Raw genomic sequence first — 24,924 nt, 5'->3', positions numbered from 1 at the left:
CCCGTCCTCCAGGAAACCTTCCTGAATGGGACCTTCCAAGGGCCCACCCTGTTCCATTCCACCCCACAAATGGCCCCATCCTGGGGTGTAAGTGAGCCTACATCTCTCTCTTTCTCTGTTGGCATCTGACCCTGAGCTCCATGAGGGTGGGAGGTTGCTGTCTGATACACACTTTCCTGTCCCTTTCCCTGGGACCTTAGGCCTGAGTGCTGTGCACATGCCTTAGGACGGGGATGCTGGTGATTCATTTCATGTGATAAATCTTCACTGAATGCCTACTAAGTGCCAGACACTGGGGTCAGGTGCAGGGGATAAAGGAATGTGCATGCCTTACCTATACACATGGAAAGATGGATGCAGGAGAGATGCGAGGAGAGGCTGGGGTAGGGGCTGCTGATAAAGGCAGGGCAGTCAAGGAAGTGTGCAAGCCTCAGTGATGACTGAGTTGAGGGAAGAGCTCAAGTTAGCTTGTCTGGAGGGCATTCCAGGTGGTGAGGACAGCCAGTGCAAAGGTCCTGTGGCAGAGGGATGGTGATGAATTCCAAACTTAAAGCCAGAGGGCAGGGATTAAGGCGGGGGAAGGTATTGTTCAGCATGAAACTGGTGAGATGAAAGAGTTAAACTGGCATCACTGAATGCTGATTATGTGCCAGGGACCTGTCAAGGGCTGTGGGTACGTTTCATTTAATTTCCACCTGTGGTTCTCAGCTGGGGACAATTTCTATCCCCCACCCCATCCCCCAAGGGACATTTGACAATGTCTGGAGATATTTTTGGTGGTCACAACAGGGGGGGGGGCAGCTATGGACATCTAATGGTAGAGGCCAGGGATGCTGCTAAACATCCAGCAATGCACAGGACAGCTCCCACAGCAAAGAGTTATGTAGCCCCAAATGTCAATAGTGCCAAGGCTGAAAACCCCTGCAGTTTCCTCAGTAGCCCATCGAGGTGAGTGTTACCACGATGGCCACTTTACAGTGAGGAATCTGAGTTTCAGGCTTTCGTGAGGCACCCCCAGCTACCCTCCCCCGACCCACACTGTGAGCTCCAGGCACCTGCCCCCCACCCCCCTTCCTGATGCCTGACACGGAGCCCGATGCCTGGGGACTGGCAGCCTGATGTTCTCTATGTCGGAGCTTCAGGGTCTGTAAAATGAATGAGTCGCCCTGATCGTCTACTCTATGCACATGCTGTGCAATGTCAGGGAGTTGCAGGCCGCTCTTCTTCCACGCAATCCTTAAGTGTCTTGGCCTTTGTGAGCCATAGTTTGCCCGTCTGGAGAACAAAGGCAGTAGCAGTCCCTGTCGTAAGGTGGTAAGGTGTCGGCAGGATTCTGCTGTGAGGATAGATGCTAAGGGCAGCATCTCTGCTGCGCCTCCACTGACCCTCTCTTCTCCCCTCTGCCAACATCATCGCTTTCTCAGGGGGTGCTTCCCTTAAGTCAGGCTCGGCCCAGAAAGTTCCTTTAGCCCCAAACAGTTCCCTCCAGAAAATGGGTGATTATGTGACAGGAGAGGCACCTACAGAGACTGGGGCTCAACTTGGATTTTATTCCTTGATCAGTAAATATTTGCCGAGGGCTTCTGTGTGCCAGGCATCGTAGCGGGTTCTGGGGACACAGCAGTGCCTTCATGGAGCCAGAGAGACAATGAACAAAAACGTTAATATAGCAAATGTGTGGGGTAGTATGTGCTATGAGGAACATTAAAGCTGAATAAGAGAGTAGACAGGGCTATTATGTGGGGTTGGGGTGTGTGACGGTGTGGATGTGAACATGAATTTTGACCTTTGGTCAGGGAAGGCCTCCTGGGGAGGTGACATTTTATGTCTCCACAAGCAGCAATACCTAATTTCCAACTTGAATGTGGGAAAGGCCTGGCACAAAGTAGGTGTTCAATAAACACAAGTGGCATGTCAGAGGGATGGAGATGCTTCCCAGAAGCTCCCAAATCAGCTTTTCATGAGGCTTCATTGTTTGCTTTGAGAGAAATTTCCCAAATGTGAGCCATGTATGTCCACGTGTGAAAGCCAAAAATATGCTTCAGAGTGGAAAACGCGTGGCATTGGATTATCTGTGCTAACTCACAGGCTGATCCCCTGACCTGGTGATGGGCTGGCCTTTGTCATCAGCTCTCTCCAGAAAAGCGTGTGCTCATTCATTCATTCACTCATTCTCTAATTATTAATGGGGCACCCTCTGTGTGTGAGGGGTTCTGCTGGATGCTGGCTGCATGGGGGGAACTTCACACAGCTCTCTGTGGGAGGGGCAGACAGTGAACAGGTATTTACAATGGAGGGTGATACATGCAGTTAGGGGGAAATCTGGGGCTCTGTGGGAGCACACGGGAGGTGTACCTAACTCATCCTTGCAGGGTGACCCTGAAGGTGAGACTGGATGTCTGAGGAAAAAGCCAGGGAAAGAGCAGGGCAGAGAGAACTATGTGCAGGAGTCCTGAGGGCGAAAAAGGGGACCCTGGGGGTTCAGCTGGTTTGAGTGTGGAGGCAGCAGGCTGTGGTGTTCGGGAGTGAGCATCCTGACTGCTGGAGACTCAACGCAGGGGCTGCCGCCGGGCTGGGAGGGGGGCCGGCCTCCGCTCTGCTCCTAAGGTCTGAAGGGGATGCGTGGAGAGCCCAAGTCCCCCTGGGAGGGTCAGTGGGCCAGAGGATGTAAAGGCGCTGGCCTGCTGTGTGGGTGGAATTCTGCACAGCCTGGGAACCTGGCTGACTGCAGGGCTGAGGCTCCTCTGGCGGGGACTGAACTTACTGGGGACTCTAGGTGTGTGTGTCGTCCTGGTTCTCCTAGCTTCTTCCCAGCAACCCCTGTCTGTCTCCTTGAGCAGGAAGGGAAGGGGAGGTGGAGGCAGGGCCACACAAGGGCAGCAGATGGGGGTGGGGGCGGACAGAGGCCCTGTGGACCAGGGGGAGCGGATGTGGGCCCCTCCTCTGGAGACAGGGCAGGTGGAGGAGCCTCGGCAGCCCCTCAGGACCATTCCGACGGAGCGCTGGTTCTGCCTCTGAAGGGTGTCATTCTCGGTGCCAGGGCCTGCTGTGGGCCAGGACTGAGCCGGGCCTGAGGTACCTGGCCCCGGCCTTGTGGAAATCCCAGGGAGGGGGGCACCTTTTTTTCATCACAGGCAGGCGGCCCTGCCTTTGGACAGAGACCCAGAAAGCGCTGCCAAAGCCCCGGACAGAGGCCATTGGGTGGGACCGCTGCTGACGGGACGCGGCTTGGGGGGGCCACCTGGAGGAGGTGCGCGCTGAGTGGGGATGTGCCCTGGAGGCAGCCCGCAAGCGTGGAGGTCCCTGCAGGCACCTGGTGGGAGAGAGGAATCACGGGGCCCATGGGAGCTGGAGGCTGCTTCCCTCCCCGCACTCACCGCAGCGCCCTACTTGCTGGTGTGGGGCATATGTGTGGCCAGGGTGAGGTGGAGGGGATACAGAGCCCGCCCTCCCCCCGGCCAAGGCGCACTGAGCTGCCTGCACTAAGCCTCGTGGCACCTGGGGGCTGGCCGAACCCTGGTTCCAGCCTCCTGACCTGTTTTCCTTGGCGTCCCTGTACCTCACACCTGGGGTGGCCTGCTGGGCTCCCAGCTCTGGCCCTACGTGCGGCCTCGTAGACCCTGCGGCCAGAGCTTCTAGTTGCTGGGCTTGGTGTGGGTGGCGGCAGGGCCAGAGCTGTGAGGCTGGGCCCAGCGCCTCTCCTGGCGGGAACCCAGCATGCCCGGGACCCATGCCTGCAGGGAGGGAAGACTGCAGACACTGTGGCCTTTGGGTTCTCACCTGTCTGTAGTATGGCGTCCCTCCCTGTTGTCCTGCTCTCCTGTGTGTGTGCGTGCGTGTGCATGTGCGTGCGTGCACGTGCTGCACGCACGGACGCGTGCACGTGTGTGTGAACGTGCGTGCACACGCGTGTGTGTGTGTGCGTGTGCGTGTGTGTGTGTGTGTAGAGGTTGATTGCTTGATTGACTGATTTTGATTTCTGCCCAGGACTGTGATTTTGCACTGAAATGTCCACTTTTCCAGCTCCTGGAATAATTTTGAACAAATATGGGGTATATGAATACCACCCCGAGCACAATTTGTGACTTCATGGTTTATGACCTCCCCAAGTGGTGTGCTAACACAACATGTGATTTATCTTCCTAACAATCCCAGCAACTCTCTGAGATAGTTACTGGAGAATTATCCCCAATTTTTTGTTTTGTTTTGTTTTGTTTTGTTTTTTGTAGTACGCGGGCCTCTCACTGTTGTGGCCTCTCCCGTTGCGGAGCACAGGCTCCGGACGCGCAGGCTCAGCGGCCATGGCTCACGGGCCCAGCCGCTCCGCGGCATGTGGGATCTTCCCGGACCGGGGCACGAACCCGTGTCCCCTGCATTGGCAGGCGGATTCTCAACCACTGCGCCACCAGGGAAGCCCACATCCCAAATTTATAGAGAGACTTGTGCAGAGAGGTTAAGCAACCTGCCCAAAGTCACACAGCTAGTAAATGGTAGGGCCAGAACTGGAGCCCAAGGAATCTGATTCTAGAGCTTGTGTTGAAATTGTGGCCAAAGGAAAGGGTGGGGGGGGGGTCACCGTATCTTCCTGTCAGAAAGGGGGGTGTCCTGTGCTAGGAGCCAGAGCCCACCTAGTTGTAGCCGGACCTCGGTGGGTCCCCTGGGAGAGCAGATGAACATGTCTTTCCCCCGTATATGTTTTATGGGCCCTTTTGTGGGATGGAGCAGAGGATGACTCTGCCTGCCTTTAGGTCGCATTACTTTGTTGACCCAGAGTGACCGGGGCAGGCCTTCCCTGGGTGCCCTAAGATGAGCTGAGTTGGGGAGGACCAGCACTCTTGCCAGGGAACAGTAGGCGCTTGCGTCGGCAGCAGGCGCATGTCTGGGCCAGCTTTGGGGAGTGTGGCCTGCCCGACTGGGTTTGGGGGAAGTGAGCCCTGGTTTTGGAGGGGGAAGGTGGAGCAGGTCACTGGGGGTCTGACCGGGACCCTTCAGGTGGCGAGAGCCATGGAGGGCTTCAGGCCGGGAGCCGAGTGCTGAGTGTGGGTAATGCAGCTGGTTCTGGTCCTGCGTGCGGGCGGATCGAAAGCCAGTGGACGGGGCTCCCAGGGAGGCTTCTTGGACTGGAGGTCTGGGGCTAGGCCCTGAGGGTGGGCATGGTTTGGATAGGAGGAGCACCTAGGTGGCCGTACATGTAGGGGGGTGGGGCGATGATGTAGCTGCAGGGCCTGGGGAGAGGTGGAGACTCCTGGGTAATGGCTGCCGCCAGGTGGAGGGCAGGGTGGCCTTGGGAAGTGGCTGCTCTGGGTGGGCCTGGGCGGGGTGAAAATGCCACGGGAGGGGAGGCCGGGGTTTTCTTTCAAGGCTGTGCATGCTTGTGTGTTGGGAAGAGGGACTGGCGAGGGACTGGGGCAGGTGACAGTGTGGGGAGATGGGGAGGGCTTGCAGAGGAAGCGGGCAGTCCCTCTGTTGGGCTTCTGCTGTGGGAGGCTGGTGGAGTTGATATCACAGAAAGCCAGGTCTGGAAGGATGGGCTGCTGTGTGACTGGCACATTTTCAATTTTTGTGGGGGCCTTGATCCCTGCTGGGGCTCATGGGGCTCGTCCCTGATGAGGGGCTACGGTGTGGCAGAGGTGGTGGGAAGCAGTGCACCAAGGAGGTGGGCATCTGGTCCAAGGAGGCTGGTTTATGGCCCAGTGGTTAGAGCCCAGTGCTAACAAGGGCAAGGTTTACACACAGCTTCTGAGGCCGAGTGTAGACCCACCGTGCCTCGGCTCCTGTTCCCTGTCCTCAGGCTGAGGCCTCCTCTGACAGGCAGCACAGTGGGAGCTGATGAGAGACAGTGGAGGATGCAGTGCAGCTTCTCCCCAGAGCTGGGGACCCAGCTAAGTGCCTGTGTGTCCCTGGCACCAGCACCGTGTCCAGACATGTCTTGGGTGGATAGAGATGCTAGACAGGGCCCTCCAGACTTGGACTCCCCAGTGGGAGTCCAAGTGGGGACTGGATTCCCTCTCAGAGAGCCCCTTCGAATCCTTCCTTCTATCAAACTCTAACCTCTTAGGCTGGAACAACTCAAAATCCCATTCTGGCTTGTCTGGTCTCCACTAGAGAGGGAGAATTTCCCTGTGGACTTAACACTGGGGTCTGGGGAGGCGCTGCCCGGGAGTGAAATCAGAGCTTTGAGCAGGCGAGGAGCCTTGTCTAAAGGACCCTGGGGACCTGACTCTCCGAACCAGTCTCCCTGCCACCCCCAGGCTCTGGCGTCAGAGTCTGCGGTGACCAGCTCTCCATCCCCAGGGCGGCGTGGTGGACGACAGGAGTGAAGATTCCAAGTCTGTCTCCACCTTGAGCTTTGGCGTGAACACACCCACGATTTCCTGCATCTTTGACTGTAAGTGACGTTTGGAGGTGTCTACCAGGGTGACATGGATGAGTGTGTAGCCTGACGTTCCTGTTTGTGTGGGTTACATGGTCAGGTGTATACGTGGGGGCTGAGGAGGACTGAGTCTGGGTGTTTTGTTAGTGGGTCAGTGTCTCTTGGTGTGTGTGTGTGTGTGTGTGTGTGTGTGTGTGAACTCTAAGCCTGAAATCCAGCATTCAAGGCTCTGTGCATTCTCACTGCCCCCATCATCTGTGACCCCTCCCCTCCTTTCCCCTCCTCTGCCACCTCCCCAGTTGTCACCAGGCCCAAGGACACATCACTTGGGGGTCCACCTTTGGGCTGTGGTCTGCTCTCCTGATCTTGAGAGCAGCTAACTCCAGCATAGCGTACACGTGTCGTTTCTACTACCGTCCAGCCCCTCTGTCTGCTGCCCCTTCTAGGGACACCCCCTGTCCTCCCCTCTAGCCCCAGATCTTGGTCACCCCCAACCCCTCACTTGGCATCTGTTTCTTCCTCGGTGCAGACGGGAACCGCTACCATCTACGCTGCTACATGTACCAGGCCCGGGATCTGCCTGCGATGGACAAAGACTCCTTTTCTGGTAGGTGGGAGGAGAGCCAGGGACCAAGGACTGAGAGCTGGGAACAGAGTCATCGGGCCTTCAGACCACAGGGAACATGGCCCAGGCTTCTCCTATGGTGGGTCGTGGGGCGCTGTGTTTGTTGGGTTTGTGGAGGTGAGGGCTGCTGTCAGGTCACAGTGTCCTCCTGGTTGTCAAGTGGCCTGCTTGACCCCTCTGCAGGTTTTTGTTTTACTGACCATCCCTTCCTCCTGAAAGCCCCTCTGGCCTTGGCCCCTGGGACACCCCTCTCTCCTGGTCTCCTGCAGCTTCCTGCTTTTCCACCTACTCCTACTGAGCTACTGCCCTCTAAGCCTGATGTTTCCGAGAGTTCTGTGTGTGTTCTCTTCTCTGGGCACTGGGGTCCCCCAGGCAGCCCAGTAGCCACTTCCTGTTGGGGAAGCTTCCAGGTCTTTAGTTCCTTTATGTTCAGCCATATTTTCGATGTCTCCCCCAGAAGCCTCAGAGGCACCTCAGTTCGTCTTGTCTAAGCTGAACTCCTCGGGACCCCTCCCCCAGATCCAGGCCCCCCTTTACTTCCCACCTTGGTCCTAGTATCACATCAATGCGCTTCTACTACCCATCAGGTTGGTAACAGTCAGGTGCCCAGTTCTGTTGGTTCTGGCTCCTGAATCTGTCTCGGAGATTGTTCCCTTCTACTCCGCATCGTGGCTGCAGTCTCACACTGGCCTTGCCCCTTTTATCTGAATGCTCCAGTCATCTCCTGGCCTCCCTGTGACCTTCCACACAACCCCAGACACAGCTGGTGATGTCACTCCCCTGATTTCAGACATAGACACTAACAGATAAATCCCCGACTCTTTAGCCTGGCAGACAACTCCTTCATGATCTGACCCCTTTGGACCTCACCAGTTTCATCTTTCCCTAATTCCCCTCTATCTGCTAGCTCTGGCTGCACCAACTTTTGTCAACGTTTGTCTAGTTCTTCCACATATCTGGCCTTTGTGCTCAGTGCCTAGAATGCCTTCCCTCCCTATTTTTAATCCAGTGAACTCCTACTCATCCTTCAAGACCCAGCTCAGATGCCCTCTGACTCTTCCCCAAGCTGAGCTGGTGGTTGCTTCCTCAGCACCTGGCCAGGACCTCACCTGCACCTCTCTCAGAGTCCTTACCCACTGCATAGATCAATTGCCATCTACCTCTGTCATATTCTTCCCACCACGACTCTGAGCTCCTCCAGGAAGGGACCTTGACTTACCCTTGAACCTGCAGCAGGTTCTAAAGAACTAACACTAACTAAGATATCCAAAGAACTAGCACTTACTAAGCGCTCACCATGAGCTTAGGCGCTTTGCTGATGTTTTTTCATGTACCCCTTACAACTCTCCTATGAAGCAGGCATTTAACATCTCCATTTTACAGATGAAGAAACTAAATTGCTTGAGTTAAAACAGCTGACAAGTGATGTACCCGACTCAAAGTGCTTGCTACTTACTTGAGTAGATCCGAGTTCTTCTATGAGAGCGACCTCCTGTTCACAGAATGGCACTCAGCTCACTGCCAGGCACCCGTCCTCCTTTCTGGACCCTGCCCCTCCCCGACCTGGGGACCACTTTGGTTCCTCCCCAGCAGCTGTGCTTCCTCGTGTTCCTCTCCTCTCAGTGACCTTTTCTCTAGCTCCACGCAGCCAGGCTCAGGGTGGATGGAGCAACAAGCACACGGGGATTGGCAGGTGGCCGCGGGGAAGGGGGGATTGTGGGAGTGCGGGGGAGATCTCTGCAGCTGCAACTTCCTGGGAACCTTGGCCAGGATGCTTTCTGACAATCAGCACCTACCCCAAGGAGAAGAGAAGTGACCTAATTCACAGTCTTGCTTCCTCTCCCTTCAGGGGAGGGTGTGAGAGGCGGGGTGCAGGCGGCAGGTTTGTGTGTGGGGGGTGGGTAAGTGGGATGCAGGTCGAGGGCCCCTTGTCTTCCGGTGGCCGGGCTGGGGGTGGACCCTGCAGGGACGGAGCTCCTCCCGGGGACCCGCACCTCTGGGGACTGCAGGCAGGGTCAGCCTGGTAGCAGGCCCGCAGGAGACATCACACTTTCCATCCTAGCTCCACCCCCTCCCCCAAATAAACATCCCTTGAGCTTTGAGGGCACTGCCCAGGGCTTCCTCAGAGGCCGCTGGCTTCTGAATGAAAGGCCTGATTGAGCGGCTGCTGGAAAGGAAAACAGCAGCCAACACGGGTGAACCTATAAAACCCAGTGTGTTTATTTTCACTCCCAAACCCTAAACCAAAGCAGTTTCTTCCCTGGAACTGACCCTGGGGTGGCTGGAGGCTGTGCATGGCCACTGGCTGGCATTTCTCAGAGGAAACTCCTGTGTGAATCAGGAATGTCTGGGGTCTGGGGAGGGTCCGGCACAGAGTCTGTCGCTGGTGTCATCTTCCAGCCTGCTTGCTGGCGTCTGCAGCCGAGAGGGCTCTCCTTGGGAAGCGCTCTGACCTTGCTGCCCTGGGCTTTTCCCCAGCGAGGCTCCCATGACCCTGTGCTGTGCCCTCTGCTATAGTCCCTTGTGTGGTGGGCCTTGGGGCTGCCACAAGGCCAGTGCTCGGTCTATTTCTTCTCCTTGGCTGAAGGTGTGGGGGACACAGAGGAATTGTCCAGGAAACACTTGTTGAATAACACTGAACTCGGTCGGGGAGGGAGGCTTGTGGAGACACTGCCATCCAGGCTGCCTGAGGATTTTGCCTTGGGTGGGGTTCGAGTGGAGGGCCAGTGTCAATTCTCTGGACCACTGGAAGGGCGAGTGTGGCCTGTGCTCGTGTGCTTATGAGTGTGTGTGGCCAGCATAGTGATTAGGTATAAAAAATGTGAAATGATGCTTAATTCAAATGACTTCTCTTACATTGGGATAGGGTTGCCACTGCTCGGTGAGCATCTGGACTACAAACTGGATCTACTTTGAACAGAAAAGATAGGACTCCAGAGGACTTAGAAATCACTGGTCCTCAATGCCGTGCCCACTGGGCAGCATTGTGGCTCTGAACAGCGGTCAGAGCTGAGTTGCTCTTCCCTGTAGACTGATATTTCTCAAAGGGGATCGGGGAGTGCGCTGTCTCCTTTGCCCTGTTATACTCCAGGGAATTCTGCTTTGCCTCGTCCCCCAGCCGGCGACCACCGGTGTGGTTTGAGGGAGCTATAAGCTCTGCTTACAGAGCTGCCGCCCGGAGGGAGGACCCTTGGGCAGCTCACATTCCAGGGCACGGCCCTTAGCTTGAGGCACCCAGAAACTCCTCCTTGAGAGTCTCATGGGTCAGTGGGCTCAGGGGCCCCACTTGGTTAACGAAGAAAATGAGAGAAGGCTAGTAGATCGGATGCCAAGTTATTCATTTATGGGGGTAGAGTGTCTGCCAAGAAAGCAGAAGGTCCTGTGCCCTCTTTGCCGGCCTCATGGTTCCAGGGAGGTCAAAGCTGTGTGCTAGTTGGGTGGTCCTGAGGGGCGTTGCTGCCAGGCCGGGCCACAGTGAGGTCTGGTGAACCATGGGTGCCCCACAGCTGAAGTCACCTCTGTGGGGACCAGTGCTTTCGTCTCCCCCAGATCCAGACTCTGGCTTGGGTGGGGCTGGGGAGCCCTTGCTTGTGGGCTTCCTCTGTCTGGACTCCAGTCACAGCTCACCCCCTCTTCTGAAGCACAGCTTTCTGTTAAGTTTGGTTCTGGCTGGGAGAATTCTCCCGATGAGCTTAAGAAGCTATTTTCCAAGGTGTGCTGGAGGCTTGTGAAATGCTCCAGCTGTGACAAAGTGAGAGAGTGGCATGGACACATATACACTACCAAACGTAAAATAGCTAGCTAGTGGGAAGCAGCCGCATAGCACAGGAAGATCAACTCGGTGCTTTGTGACCACCTAGAGGGGTGGGAGAGGGAGGGTGGGAGGGAGGGAGACACAAGAGGGAAGAGATGGAGATATATGTATATGTATAGCTGATTCACTTTGTTGTAAAGCAGAAACTAACACCATTGTAAAGCAATTATACTCCAATAAAGATGTTAAAAAAAAAAAAAAGGGTTCCTGGGCGAGAGAGACTGGGAAACACTGCACACTTAGCGATTTACAAATCATGGTGGCATTGAAGGCTGGGGTGGCTGCAGGAAAGGAGCCTGTTGAACGTGTTTAAGCGTTCCTTCATTCCCCCGAGAACTCGCCTTGCGAAGAACACATTTTGGGGAACACTGATGGACAGGATTCAGTCCAACTCACTCAGCACGAATCCAGGACCATTTGTGATCTGCCCGCCTGCGTCCTCCTCCCTGGGGCCCGGGGTGCTCCCTTCCTCCCCTCGGACAGACTTGCTGTTCCCTGAGTGCTCTTTGGTGCTTTGGCCAGTGCTGTGCTGGGTGCCTGGCGCCCCCTTCTCTTTGGTCCACCTTGGTTACCTCCTTATTCTAGAGACTCGGGGTAGGAGACCGCCTTTGGGGGTACTGACTTGACGCCACCAGACTCCAGGGCGTACCCCCAACCCCTAGCGCCTTGAACACTCCGCTGTGAAGCTGCACATCGCTTTGTATTGTAACTGATGTTTAGTTACCACTTCCAAGCAGCAGTCATGATCTTAAGAGCCCGGACTGTGTCTCGTACACCTTCATATTCAGAGCACTGTGCTTACCTACCATATGCGGGTCAGTCAATAACTGTATGTTGGACGAAAGACGGATTGCAGATGATGCTGGAGTGAACGTCTTTGTTCATATAGCTTTTTGGTTAATTTGGATGATTCCCAGAAATATGGGAAACAGGGTGTAAACAGTTTTATGTTTTTCAGGGCATACTGCCTGCTTGCTTTTCTAAAGGGTTGCTGAATTGCTTCCGGCAATAAAGGAGAGTACCTATTTCGTCAAATATTTGCCAACACTGGGTTTTATAAATCTGAACAATTTTTCTTAATTTTATAGGAAAAATACTGCTGTATTGCAGTTTTCGTTTGCATTGCCTCGATTACTGGCAGTCTACTCCACCTTGTTAAGGGCCCTTTTCCCGTGCTCGTGGCGGGTAGGGGGAGCGCTGACTAGGAGTCAGGGAGTCTGGTCCCAGGCACCTATGAGTGAGTAGTGGCTAGTGACTTGTCTCTCTGGGGCAAAGCTCCCTCTTCTGACAAGGGGTATGATGACACCTGCCCTGTGGTCTGAGCAGTTGGAGGGAGGGCCCATGAGGGAAACTTAGTGTATTGTGACTGCAGAAGGGTCCTCCTTGGAGCTCCGGGGAGGTCTGAACAGCAGAGATCAGACACAGGGCTGCAGGTCCAGCAGTCACCTGCCTGGGGCCTCCTGTGGTGATGGAGTCCAGTAGAACCCTTGTGTGTTCTTGGCTGGAGCTCCCAGGGCAGCCTGTGGTCCTCACAGAGCTCCAATCCAGCTTCAGCGCTGGGGCTGCTCCGTGTGGCCTGGCAGGTGAGGCCGGAGGGCTGATGCTGGCCCTCCCCTACTGGAGTGGCTCTGGAAAGAGCTGGCCTCTCCCCTCCCCTCCACTTCACCTTAGGATCTGCCTCTCCATCCTCCTGGCTTTCCTGGAAGAGGCTTGTGTCTGTGCGTCCGTCTGGCTTCCCTTCATCTGACCACCTTGCTTCAGCAACACCCCACCCCCCTTGTTTCTCTTTTTTGGAGGGGCTGGGCCTTGTGTGGGGAGAGGCCAGGCCCCAGCACACAGTAGCCCAGTGTCTGAGGCCCCAGCCCTCCAGGCCTGCTCCTTACAATGCCTTTGTTGTGTGTTTTCCCCCCTGCCCCGGGCGGGTGGGGCCAGCGTGTGGGTCTGGGCGATTTTTGTTTGAAAGCCACCCCCTCCCTTCCCCCCAGTGCTGAGCTCATTGCCTGCGCTGATGGGGCTGCTGGAAGGAGTCGCCTGCTCGGGGGCCAGCGTGGGGGGCGCTGCCAACACCAATACAGCGTGCATGGCCGCCACAATGTGCAATTGTGATCTTTGTGTAAACGCGGTCGGTCTGGGGCCCGCGCGCTTATAAAAATAAAGCCTTGGGAAGCACAGGGGGCGGGAACAAAAGGGGCTTTTTCGCTGGCTCTCGAATATGGTTTTATTTATCGGAACGCGCCCTCTTTTTCTTACTGGAACCGGGGAGAGGTTCTCTGCCGAGCTTGGAGCTGATGGTATCACAGCCAGACGGTTTCATTAAATGCACAGACGCCGCTGGGCCCTGCCAGGGCCAGGAAGGGAATGGCTTGGGCCAGCCCTGCCAGGCTGGTACATGGGAAAGGAGAGCCGCATGCCAGGGAGGCTCCCACCAGGTGGGCGTGGCAAGATGTGGTGGGCATGTCTCCCCTGCCCCTTCTTCTGCCAAGGGCCTCCCATTGCCCTCTTCTACCTCTAGAATCAGGTTCAAAACCGATTTCCTACAGGAAGCCCTCCCGGATTGACCCCAGTTTGTTCTTGTGCCTGAAGGCTGGCGCGCTGGTCCTAGCCTGGTGGCTGCCTCCTGTTAGGCAAACCCAGCATTGTTCGGCGAGTGAGTGCCCGTAGCTTCTGTTTCCTAACGTGGATCCCCCCGCGCATCGCCCTTAAAACAAGCCCTTTGAGCAATAGCCAGAATCCTGGACCCTGTCCCCCACCCCATCCCCTGATGAAAGTCCTCCTGTTGCCCACTCCAACTTTCCCACCTCTTCGATAGTCACTCTCTGCCACCTCCTGTGCAGTGGCTGTGGCATGTCACTTGGACTCTTGATGGCCAGGGAGAGACTGGCCGGGGAGAGACTGGTCTGCTCCCCTCCCCTCTGTGGGGAAGAGCTATCTCTCCATCTCAGCCCCAGGAGTGCAGCTGGACGCCCCGGCTTTAGATGTCTGGTGCTGAGGCCCTCTTGAGTCACATGGGGGCTGCCCTGGAGGGTGCAGAGGATGCAAGGTGCTTACAGGATGGAGAAGCTGCCAAGGGTATAGGGCATGTGATGGAGCATTTGGGCTCAGCCCTGCCAGACATCTAGCATCCAGCTGTCAGCCTCCTGCATCCCCAGACGTCCCTGTCCACATGCCCTCGGCATCTGGCACGTCGAGTCTTACAAAATGGCAGCAAACTGGACCTGCCCCCTAATGAGAGAAGTTGGAGGAGCCCCCTCCTCCAAGCCCTTTGCTCCTGTCCCAAATTACATGCACTCAGTCCCATGGGACCTTCTCTGGCATTGGTTTCCAAGCGTAGTCCTGAAAGGCAGCATCAGCAACACGTGGGAACTTGTTAGAAATGTCCATTCTCAGGCCCCACCTCAGACCCGATGAAGGAGTCTCTGAGGGTGGGACCCAGCAGTCTCTGCCAGCCTTCCAGACGATTCTGCTGCATGCTCACATTTGAGAACCACCGCCCTAGAATCTTCTCTAGTGATGCTTTGGGACCAGGCAGAGGGAATGCCTCCTGGGTGGGTCCCAGGCTAGCATGGCTGGGGCTGATAGGCTGGAAAGTAGTTTGGGGACATCAGGGAGCTGCAGGGATCTTAGGGCTCCCCTCACGCCCCCCACTGCTCAATAGCCCTTGAATCCATTTGCTTCTCTCTAGTGCCCCCACCCATCTAAGCCACCACCCTCCCTGCCTGAACCCTTGCAGTAGTTTCATAACTGGTCTCCCTGCAACCACTTCTGCCCCCTCCAGTCTCTTCTCCAGGTGGCAGCCAGAGTGAGCTTGCTGAAATGCAGACTCAGCCATGCCAGATCCCCTCTCTCACACGCCACTGCACCTCATAGGTGTTCAAAGCATGATCAAAACTGTAATTTTATGCTTGTTTGTATAGATTACCGTTTTGCTCCAAATGTATCCTCAGCCCCTAGCACCTAGCCCCCGGCCTGTCATGCACAAAGCACTCAGTCAGTAAGTGCTTGTTGGATGAATGAATGAATGAATGAATGAATGCACAATCTATTCATTTTGCCTCCAGCAACCAGCCCAGGAAAGAGCCCAGAAGGGAAGCTCTCTGGATCTTTGCACGCACTCTCCGGGACCTCGGTCCCGTCTCCTCATCGTGGCCACCGGCTGGCCTCACGGAGGATGAGGGTGGGGTGGTACCCCCAGGATAGGGCTCCAGCCTGGACGTCGGTGCTCCTGAGTGGCAGCCACAGCTGTGCTCCAGCTTTGTGGCTGCATGACTCCTGAACGGGCGACTCTCACGGTCTCTGTTGTGCCCCGTCTCCCTTCTCTGTGCCCGGCCCACACAGATCCCTATGCAATCGTCTCCTTCCTGCACCAGAGCCAGAAGACGGTGGTGCTGAAGAACACCCTGAACCCCACCTGGGACCAGACACTCATCTTCTACGAGATCGAGATCTTCGGTGAGCTGGCTAGCATCGCCGAGCAGCCGGCCAGCATCGTGGTGGAGCTGTATGACCACGACACCTATGTGAGTCTTCCCACCTTCCTCCCCCAAACCCTCACTGCCCACCGTCTCCAGGGCCCAGGGGAGATGCTGCTGTGAGGGATAGGTCCCCAACGAGATGGGAGTTCCCCGAGGCTGGGGCTGATGGCCTCTCCCCCAACCCCACAGGTAGTGGTGAAAACTGTTTTAGAGTAATTAAAAATAAATTGCCACCATGTGTGCTGTGCCCACGGCAGAGAGAGGGTACAAATCTGGCAAAGGTGCTTGGCTGTGGGTCAGGAGCCTGGGTTTTCTCTGTCTCTAACTTGCTTATAAGATTCTAGGTCGGTCCCTTCTCCCCATCAGAGGGCTGCTTTGACTTCACACATGGTTATCAAGCACTTGTGCTGGGCTGGGTGGCCCCTCAAGTGGGGTTCCCCAGCTAGGTGGGAGCCGGGGCTCAGGGACCACAGGGCAGGGACTCCGCCAGGGAGCCAGTGTGAGGCACGGGTGGGGCCCTCTCTGCAGGGCTGTCGCACAGAACCTCTTGTGCTGGGGGGAAGGCTCTGTGGTCGTGCCCCCCAAATGAGGGCCACTTGCCGTGTGTGCTGAGAAACCACATTTTCATTGTGTTTTAGTTTTAATCCATTAAACTTTAAGTAGCCACAGGCGGCTGGTGGCTCCGGTATTGGACAGCGCAGCTCTGAAAGGTTCCCAGGAGGGAGAGGGCTGTGGGCTGGAATGTGAGGGGCTGTGGGAAGACCCAGGCCCTGGTGGAAATGTGAGATTGGGGTTTTGGGATGAGGCAGTGGTGTTAGCACAGCACGGGGGCCAGTGGGAGATGGAAGAGCAGGGAAGGCAGGCAGGGAAGGAGGAGCAAGGAGTATGAGGCCAGGGGAGCGGGGGGAGTGGCGGGGTCAGGGCGACATTTTACAAAGGAGGGGTGGGATGCTGTTGGAAGAGAGAGACTGTGTCGGCCGAGGGGTGTGTGGCCAAGAGGCCCTGCCTGGGTTGGGGGTGTCAGTAGATGAAACGGGAGGGGATAGGGCTTCACAGATGCTTCCAGAAAGAGTTGCCATGACTGGAAGGAAGGGTGTGGTGACCAGGAGTTGGGGGAAGGTGAGGCTGATTAGGATGCCCCACTGGCTGGCAGTGGGCAATGCGGGCCTGGGCTGGGGAGGCTGACCTGTAAGCCCTGCCCTTAGAAGGAAAAGCTGGCTCCGTGGGGGCCGAGCAGCTGGAGGAAGGGTCTTTTGGGGATTTTGGGGGGAAGAGCTCAGGACCTGGAGCTTTTGGGACAGGAGGAGGCGGGAGGTGGCAGGACCTGGAGGGTGCCGGGGCCAGGGGACTTTGCAGAAGCAGGTGCGAGCGCTGGTGCAGGGTGGGTGGGAGGCCGTCAGGACACAACCTCTCTCTCCCAATGGCACCTCACCTCCTCTTTCACAAATGGTATTCTCTCCCCTTTGGGCCAGTGCCCGGGAGGGATCCCGGGGGAGAAAGCCATGGCCTCTTCTGGGTGGGTGGCCCCCAGGGTCCTGGGGGACAGCAGAGCTGTGTCATTGATAATGTAGTCAGACGGGGCTGTACCTGCTGGCAAATTTCCGTTGCCCTGACCTCCTGTTGTCCTGGCTGCCTGGGCTCTGTGAAGACTCCCCTCCCCGAGCCTCTCCATGACCCAGTGACTAGAAGGCAACACTGGACCCAGAGGAGCCTCCAGGCCCCCTCCCAGTGCTGTGGCTGGTGACCACTCTGAGTGGTCTATGCTGGACTGTCACCCGCTGGTGTGGGCATTTATGCAGAAGCTGGTGGCCACTCCACAATGACTCTTGGCAATGTCCCCAGCAGTGATGTGACTGCAGGTAGGGATGCCTCCCGGTCCTGGCCTGGGTTTCTCCAGATGAGCGCCTCGGGCGAGCCACCAAGGCTTGTGACAGCTGTGGCATCATCTGGCTGAGACCCAGGTTCTGTCTGCGGCCCCTGCCCTTGGGGAAGCTAACCACACGGTCGGAGTTCACCGGTCAGCAAGGTCACTCTATCCTCTAGGCAGTGGGGAGCCATGGAAGGCTCATGGGTAAAGGAATGATAAGATGAAAACAGCATTTTAACAAGACTCATTTAATTTGATGAGCATGATCCACAGTCTCCCCATGTGGAGACTGGGGGGATTTGAAGGTGAAATGAACAGGAGATACAAATTCCTGGGAAATGTCAAACACCTCTCTTGCTGAGGGCATTAAAGAAATGCTAGGAGGCTGTCACTCTCGTCTCCAGTGGGCTTAGAGCTTGATTAAATTAAAGCAAGGTGAACGCTAGTTGGACATGCAAAGGGACTTCTGGACCATGATGGGAATTCAGCATTAACAACAGTGGCAGGAGGCCACTCTCATGCTGCCCTTGCATCCCCCTAAGGGAAGCAGAGCTCACCGTCTGCACCAGGGGCTGCCCTGACTTCTGAGGCCCTTCCGAGTTCGGGAGGCCAGATGTAGGTCTGGTGACTGCTCTGAGGCCGCCAGAACCCTGGGCTGGGGGACGCTGACTTTTCTTTCTCTATGCTCGGTCTAGGGTGCAGATGAGTTTATGGGACGCTGCATCTGTCAGCCGAGTCTGGAACGGATGCCCCGGCTGGCCTGGTTCCCACTGACTAGGGGCAACCAGCCGGCAGGTGAGCTGCTGGCCTCTTTTGAGCTCATCCAGAGAGAGAAGGTGAGGCTGCTCCACATCCAGATCCAGGAGGCCCGGCAGGGAGCTCCTGGTGGTGGAGGGTGAGGGCCCAGGCAGGGGATGGTCTGATAGAGGGGAGGGGGCTTAGATACATTTTTCTTCCCCCACCAAGGGCCTGCACTTAGTGCAGAGCACTGAAGGGCCACCTCTGGATGTGAGGCCTCCTGCTGGAACCAGTTTTGCCCATCTTTTCTGAGACCCAAATCAGGACACAATCTAACACTGGGGCGGAAAGCTGAAATCTGAACCGTGTTACTATGTCTGAGTCCTCTGGCGGTTGGATGTATTTTTCTCTGGGTTATAGCCTGACGTGGTTTCTGGAAGGGGGACCTCTGTGACCTAGCTAGGGTGCTTAATTGTCCGGGGCAGGGGACTCCAGGGACAGGTGAGGGCAGGACCCCTGTTGCAGTGTTGGCTCTGCCATAGCCTCAGCCAGCCAATTCCCTGCTGTAAAATAGGGGGTTTGGATTAGAGCCACATCTTCAAACTTGCTCTTAGTGTGATGTGAACCCTAATATGTAAGCCGGCTAGAAGTGAGGCTACTCTGGCTGAAGTGTCTGGAGGGGACACGGCATATTGCCAACCTGGCTTCCCCTGCACTCGCTTACCAGGCACCTCCCAGGAGTCCCTAGTCCGCCAAGGAAGAGTCTGCAAATCCCTGGACTGTCTGATCACAGACAGATACCATGAGTGTCATTTTGTGGTTGGAGATGTGTTTGCCTGGCCAGGGCAGAAAGGTGGTGGGGCCTTGGGTGACAGGCACCTAACCAAAGCTCTTTTTCTTCACCCTAGCCGGCCATCCACCATATTCCTGGTTTTGAGGTAAGTCTTGCTCTTACCTTTGCTTCTTCAAACTTGCCCCCTCCCGGTGTTCGCAGCCCCCTCCCAGGCTAGGAAGGGGAGCAGGCATACGCCACCACCATCCTGCCTTCAAGCCAAGCAAGGCTCTGTTGGGGCCACAGGGGCGGGGTGGGTAGGGGCTGGGGTCCCTGCCCAGCTCTGGCTTTCCTGCCCTTCTCCCCTGAGAAATCCAAGAATCACAGACTCAGATGGAAGGGACCTCATGGTCATCCAGCCCAGTGACTCTCAGCTGGGCTGCATGTTGGAATCCCTTGGGCAGCTTTAAAAATCAGCAGTGTTGGGCTTCCCTGGTGGCGCAGTGGTTGAGAGTCCGTCTGCCGACTCAGGGGACACGGGTTCATGCCCCGGTCCGGGAGGATCCCACATGCTGCGGAGCGGCTGGGCCCGTGGGCCATGGCCGCTGAGCCTGTGCATCCGGAGCCTGTGCTCTGCAACGGGGAGAGGCCACAGCAGTGAGAGGCCCGCGTACCACAAAAAAAAAAAAAAAAAAAAAAAAAATCAGCAGTGCTCAGGCCCCACCCTAGACCAAATGAAATGCCATCTTTCAGGGTGTGGCTCAGGCCTTCATATCTTTCAAAGCTGCCCAGGAGGTTTGAATGTGCAGCCTGGGCTGAGAACCATCGACTTAGACCAGTGGTTCTCAGCGTGGCATCACCCGAGGTATTGTTAGAAATGCCAAACTTGGGTCCCACTTCAAACCTATGAAGCCAACTCTGAGGGCAGCACAGAAACCTGGGTATTATCGAGCCCTCCAGGGGATTCGGACGTGCACTCACATTTCAGAAGCTCTGATTTAGACCGTAGTTCCCAACTCAGTGTTCCCACTAAGATCCGGTTTTATTTCCTCTACTAGTTATGGGAACTTCATTCCCTTGGCCCTGCTCCCCTTCCTTCTCCTGGGGGTCATGAAAAATGTAAACCTTTTACTGGTACCCAAGCTAATTTGATTCAGGAGTCCTCTGCCCGGCCAGGCTCAGCTGCAGCTTTGAGAAGTGGTCGTTTGGGCTCTGTTTGGACGCTTCTCCCCTTAGGAGGCAGGGAGTCCAGGCATTTTGCAGACAGTTCTTACAGTACCAGCCCTCCTTGCCCCCTGCCCCCACTGTGTCCTCTGCCTCTCCTGCCACCCCTTCTAGTCTCTCTCCCTTTCCCTCTCCTGCTCCCTCCCTGTCCAGTCCAACCTTCTGCTCTCAGCTCTGCCAGCCCTGGGCATGTAGGTTGCTTCTCCTTGGTTCTCCAAATCCACATCTCCAGCAGTGGCTCCAGGGATTCAGGCCTGACTGCCTCCTGGGGCTGTTACACAGGGTCCGGGACCTTCCCAGCACCTGTCTATTAGTCAGTTTCCTTTCTCCTGTCACTTCTAGAGATGCCTGGGCTCCAGGTGTATGCTTTGGCCTCTCCCACCAGTCCCTCTGCATCAATGTTTGTTGTACCTTCTTTCTCAGGGACCACGTAGAGGGCGCGTCTGGGAAGCACATCACCCTCACCCTAGATGGGAAGTGGTTTCTGTTTGCTCCTTTTAGGGAGACATCTGCCGTGTTGATCTCTGCCCCGGTCTAGTGGTCCTTGTCACTAACGGTAAACTTTCACCCTCCTTCCTCTCCTCCCTCCACTGTCTCCTGGATGTGGACTGTCCCATGGTGTGGTCCAGGTGCAGGATACATCAGGGATCCTGGAAGAGGTGAGCTGGCCCCTCACAGCTGTGGCCTGTGGCTGGGGATAGGTGGGCAGAGGAAAGGTGAAGGCCATGCCCTGGAGTCTTACTGGTTCCTGGTACTCCAGTATGCCTCTGTCACATGGACCCCTGTCTGGATTTAATTTCCCACACTCTGCGTGGATCCAGGGCTGCCTGGTGTGAGTCTGGCTCTTAGGTGGATTGCTGCTATGTTGGAAGCCACATTTGCCCAGACCCTCGGGACAGCAGTACAGAGCCTCAACTGGCTGAGTACCAAGTGGCATGTTTTCAAGAATGAAATGTTCATAAGGGGCCAGAGTAGTCAAGGAAGCCTTGCTGGTGGAGGTGGCATTAGCCAGACATTGTCGTAGCGCTTAGGAAGAAGGTGGGGAACAATGCCTCTGGCCCAAGGGACCAAGCACCAGGTTGGGGCCTGGCTGCTTTAGGGAACGGGGCAGGCTGGGGATTCCTAGCTTCTGGGAGAAGCTTGGGGTTTGCATCCAAATGAAGCAAGGCTATGCCCTTTGCTATGCGGGATGAGGAGCACATTTCCTTATGGCCACCTGCACATCTGTGAGCAGGTCCTCAAGAGTGAGCTGAGGCAAAGGCCGGGCAGAGAGACAGGAAGGAGAGCCCTGGTCAGATGGGGGTTGGGAAAAGGGCAGCCACTTCCTGCCGTCAGGGAATCCCCAGGCTGCGAGCGAACACCGTTTGACATTTTCAGTGCAATTTGGACTTGAAGTGCAGGGTCAGGATGTGGGATCCGCCGGCCCCGCGCCCCTTACCTCACTTCCTTCAGCTCCCAGACCGAGGTGGGGTCCGCCAAGTGAGCTGGCCGCAATTGCGCCTGACAGGCAGCCTCCTGCTTCTGGCTGCAGTTGCGAAAGACTGCCGATTTGGAAAGGGGACCAGAGTCCTGTCCAGGGAAGCAGCACGGAGCCCTCTCTCTTGATTGAGAGCATTCTGTGGCCAAAACCCACAGCCTGCTCTGAAGAAGACCCAGCCCAGGGATGAGTTATTAAAAAAAGTTAAAATCCTTAATAACTGGATTTGTAATATATAACAGTGAAGGCTCAGATTCCAAGAGCCGGGATCTGGCTGTGGTCTTGTTGTCAGGAAGCAAATCAAAATCTGCAGCTTTGGGGCCAGAGCCTGACGAGGGCCAAGTGCCCTGCCGCAGGGCCAGCCGGCCACAGGTTGAGGCGGGTGTGGGTCAGCAGGGCCAGAGGAGAGCAAGTCCTGGGGGTCTGCTGGGCACAGGGCTGGGCCAGAATGTTCAAAGGGTCCCAGGCCCAGTAGGATGGATGGAGGATCAGTTGGTCCAGGGAACCAGCCCAGAAGGTGACTTTGTGACCCCTTCATCCCCAGAGGGCTCCCGCCCTGGCCCTGGGGCCCATAGCTCAGCCTCTTTCTTCCCCTGCACTTGAAGGCTAAGACTCATGCCGAGGTCCTGGGTCCTGTTTGGTTTTAAGAATCCCCAGGGGTGGGGTGGAGGCAGATTAGTCTTGCTGCTGTTGCCGCTGGTCCTGCTGGAAGCCTGATGCCTTAGCAAGACTTTTCTGTCTTCTTTGCTGCGGCCAGGCTCCTGCTTGGTATCCCTCGTTCAGCCCCCTCCAGACTCCCGGCCTGATCCCTGTGAAGGGCGCTCCAGCCATCCTGGAGGGCTGTGAAAAGCCATGCCGGGAGCTTAGCTTCTGGGCCACTGGTCACGGGGGCCCTCAAAAGTCTGGGAGCAGAGAGGGCAGATGGGTGTGTTAGGAAGCCATCTGGCTGCAGAGAGGTGTGGGATGGGGAGTGAGGGGCAGGAGAGACCAGCTAGGAGGCTTTTGAGACAGATGTGGTGATGGGGGCCTAGGCTAGAGAGGGAATGGAGAGGGCCAAGTGACTCTGAAGCATGGTGTAAGGATGGCCTCTCCGGTGGGGACTGCCTTCTGGCCAGCACAGCCCACGCCTGTGTGGGAGACAGTGTCATGAATGAGGTGAAAGGCATCTACCCAGGCGGAGTGCTCCTAGAGCAGATGGAGGACAGCAGGGATGGCTTCCTGGAAGAGGTGACTCTGAGCTCTCTTTGGGGGTCCAGGTGGCAGTGTCTCGGGCTGGGGGTGCGTGTCACCACGTGGGGCCAGTTTGGTGGGCAACAAGATTTCCCCTCCCCCAGGCTGTTTGCCCACCTGGAGCATCCCTGTCCAGGGGCTCTTGGTCGGGAAGGACTGTTGCATTGTGTCTTTGAGTCTTTGGTGTCTGGGAGACCTGGGTCCTCACGGGTGGACGGGAGGGTTTCTTTCCAGCTCCCAGTCTGTCTTTCTGTCTGTCGCTTGATGTTTCCCCTCTTCCTGAGCCTTGCTCTTCCCCTTGTCCAGCTCTCCCTTCGCATTTCCCTTTTCCTCTGTTTGCTCCTTGGCCCAGGCTCCCTCTCTCCCTCCTTCTCCCCGCCTCTTCTGAGCCCTCTGTCTCGTTTCTTTTCCTTTTTGTCTGGAGAACAAAGGCGGTCTGCACTGCCAAGGGGAATGAGTTCAAAGAAACTGCAATTTTAGATTTCCTGAGAAATGGAGAGTGCACAGGCATGTGTGAGTGTGTGCAAATATGTATACTCACGAGAGCATGCACGCGTGCGCGCGCACACACACACACACACACACACACACACACTCACACACAAACAGCAGAAGAGATGATGGCAGATTCCTTAATAATTGAGGGCTCCTAGGATGTGGAGCCTGTGCAGAGGAAGACCCCATCTGGGAACCCTTTAGGTGGGAGCAGGGGCTTGTGGTCCTGAGCACCTAAGGGGGCGTGGTTTGGAGTATCGTCCTTGGTTTTGATGCTCCTGTCATGCTCCCTGGGGGGCATGCCCTGGTTGAAGGGAGAGTGTCCTCCTCCATGGCTTTTTTGCTGTGAGTTGGGGGCCAACCAGATGTCACTCCATCCCCTTCCTAATCCAGGCAACAGGCTATGGCTTTTAGTCCGAGATGTACATGAGGTACTCTCCTGTACCCCCAAATACTCCAGAAAGAAAAATTTGGTGTTTTGCAATCAGGAAAATAAGCCCAGTGGTCCCCCATCCCCCTATCCCTCCCCCAAGGCTTTAATTTAAAACACTGTTTTTCCTGGGAAGTGTAATTAGAGCAGCATGTTGTTCCTAACGAGCTGGGTGGGGCAGGCAGACAGTGGAGCCCTCCCAGCCCGACCGGCTGAGCCCGCCTGGAGCTCCCCGAGGAGCTAGGATCTGAGTGTCCAGAGGGTCACCTGACCGTGCCCTGCTGTGTGAGGAGGGGGTCTGTGGGCTACTGGTGGCAACACTGACCTAGGTGGCTGGAGGGCCCTGTCCACACTTGCCCCAGCCCTGGGAATGCACGTCTGTCTAGCGTGGTGGCCCCTGGGACTAGGAGAGGAAGCCCCCCTCATGGCTCAGGGCCTCAGTTCCCTGTACTGAACTGGCCAGCAGGACGGATCGATGAAAGGAGGCAGGAGGTGGATTCTGCTTAAAGTGGGGAGAGAGCCTCATTTGTCCTTGTGTCCTTGTCTTCTTGGCCTGAGCTGTCTCGGTAAGCGCCCTGCACACCTGTAGAACCCCGTCAGTGTAGCAGCCCCACGTCTGCCCTGCATTCAGGGTGGGTGGGGAGGAGCACGGAAGGGATGGACCCCACCATGGAAGGGGTCATCTTATTAGCCTTCTACTGTGTGGCTGCCCCTGAGGTCTGTGGTCCTCGGAGTCCCTCGTCACACACGCGACAGTGAATCAGGATGTCCTGGCGATGCTTTCAGTCTACATCCACCCCCTCCCAGCCTGGCAGTGCCGATAGGGGTCGCTGCAGCCCACCCCACTGAGAGTCACTGTCCTGGAAGGAGATATCATGCCTCTCAGATGGGCTGGACCAGAAACAATTGAGAAACTTGGGCACAGGAGTGGCCATCTGACTGGTGCCACAGGACTCCCAAGCGTGAGATGTGGGAGACCAGTCAGGACCTTGGGCAACCAGAGCCCAGGGTCACTTAATTAGAGGTAAAAGAAGTCAGAGAGTAGGGTTGTAAGGAGTTTCTGGAGTGGTTGGGGAGATTTTCTGGAGGATGTAGAGTTTGACCTAGGCCCTGAAAGATGTGGTAGATTCTGGAAGATGGCAAAGGAAGCCCATTCAAACAGAGGGAGGAATGAGCGGGCACGGGGAAAGGAGGGTTTGGTGAGGATGCAAGACTGACACAGGCAAGAGCATTGGGAAGGATGGGAGAGTATGTTGGAGTCGGTTCTTTGTCCCCCTATCCCCCCGTCCATTCGCCCTCTGCCATCCCTCCCTCCCTGCCTTCAATAATCTGTTTGTAAGCCTTTATTTATTGGACAGGGGATTTAGCTGTTGTCCCTGTGTGCAGAATTGCTGGTTTCACAAGGGA

At 56.3% G+C, this 24,924-nt stretch overlaps 1 protein-coding gene across 37 annotated transcripts in view; it reads left to right on the top strand.

Annotated features, from left to right (window-relative positions):
• Positions 1–24,924, top strand: part of DYSF (dysferlin) — a 227,321-nt gene that overhangs the window by 124,287 nt on the left and 78,110 nt on the right. For 27 of the 37 annotated variants that reach the window (XM_067007423.1, XM_059079730.2, XM_059079726.2 and 24 more), the window contains 6 exons: positions 6,295–6,388; positions 6,903–6,980; positions 15,148–15,329; positions 17,847–17,987; positions 18,798–18,827; positions 20,515–20,544. In XM_067007423.1, coding sequence (XP_066863524.1) covers positions 6,295–6,388; positions 6,903–6,980; positions 15,148–15,329; positions 17,847–17,987; positions 18,798–18,827; positions 20,515–20,544 — 555 coding nt within the window. The remainder of the gene's footprint in view (positions 1–6,294; positions 6,389–6,902; positions 6,981–15,147; positions 15,330–17,846; positions 17,988–18,797; positions 18,828–20,514; positions 20,545–24,924) is intronic. The other 10 variants (XM_067007425.1, XM_067007426.1, XM_067007418.1 and 7 more) reach the window with 1 other exon arrangement.

This window comes from Kogia breviceps, chromosome 11, assembly GCF_026419965.1.
Source record: "Kogia breviceps isolate mKogBre1 chromosome 11, mKogBre1 haplotype 1, whole genome shotgun sequence".
Lineage (NCBI taxonomy): Eukaryota > Metazoa > Chordata > Mammalia > Artiodactyla > Physeteridae > Kogia > Kogia breviceps.
Note: the sequence above shows the minus strand (reverse complement) of the source record. Positions and strands in the feature narration are given on the sequence as shown.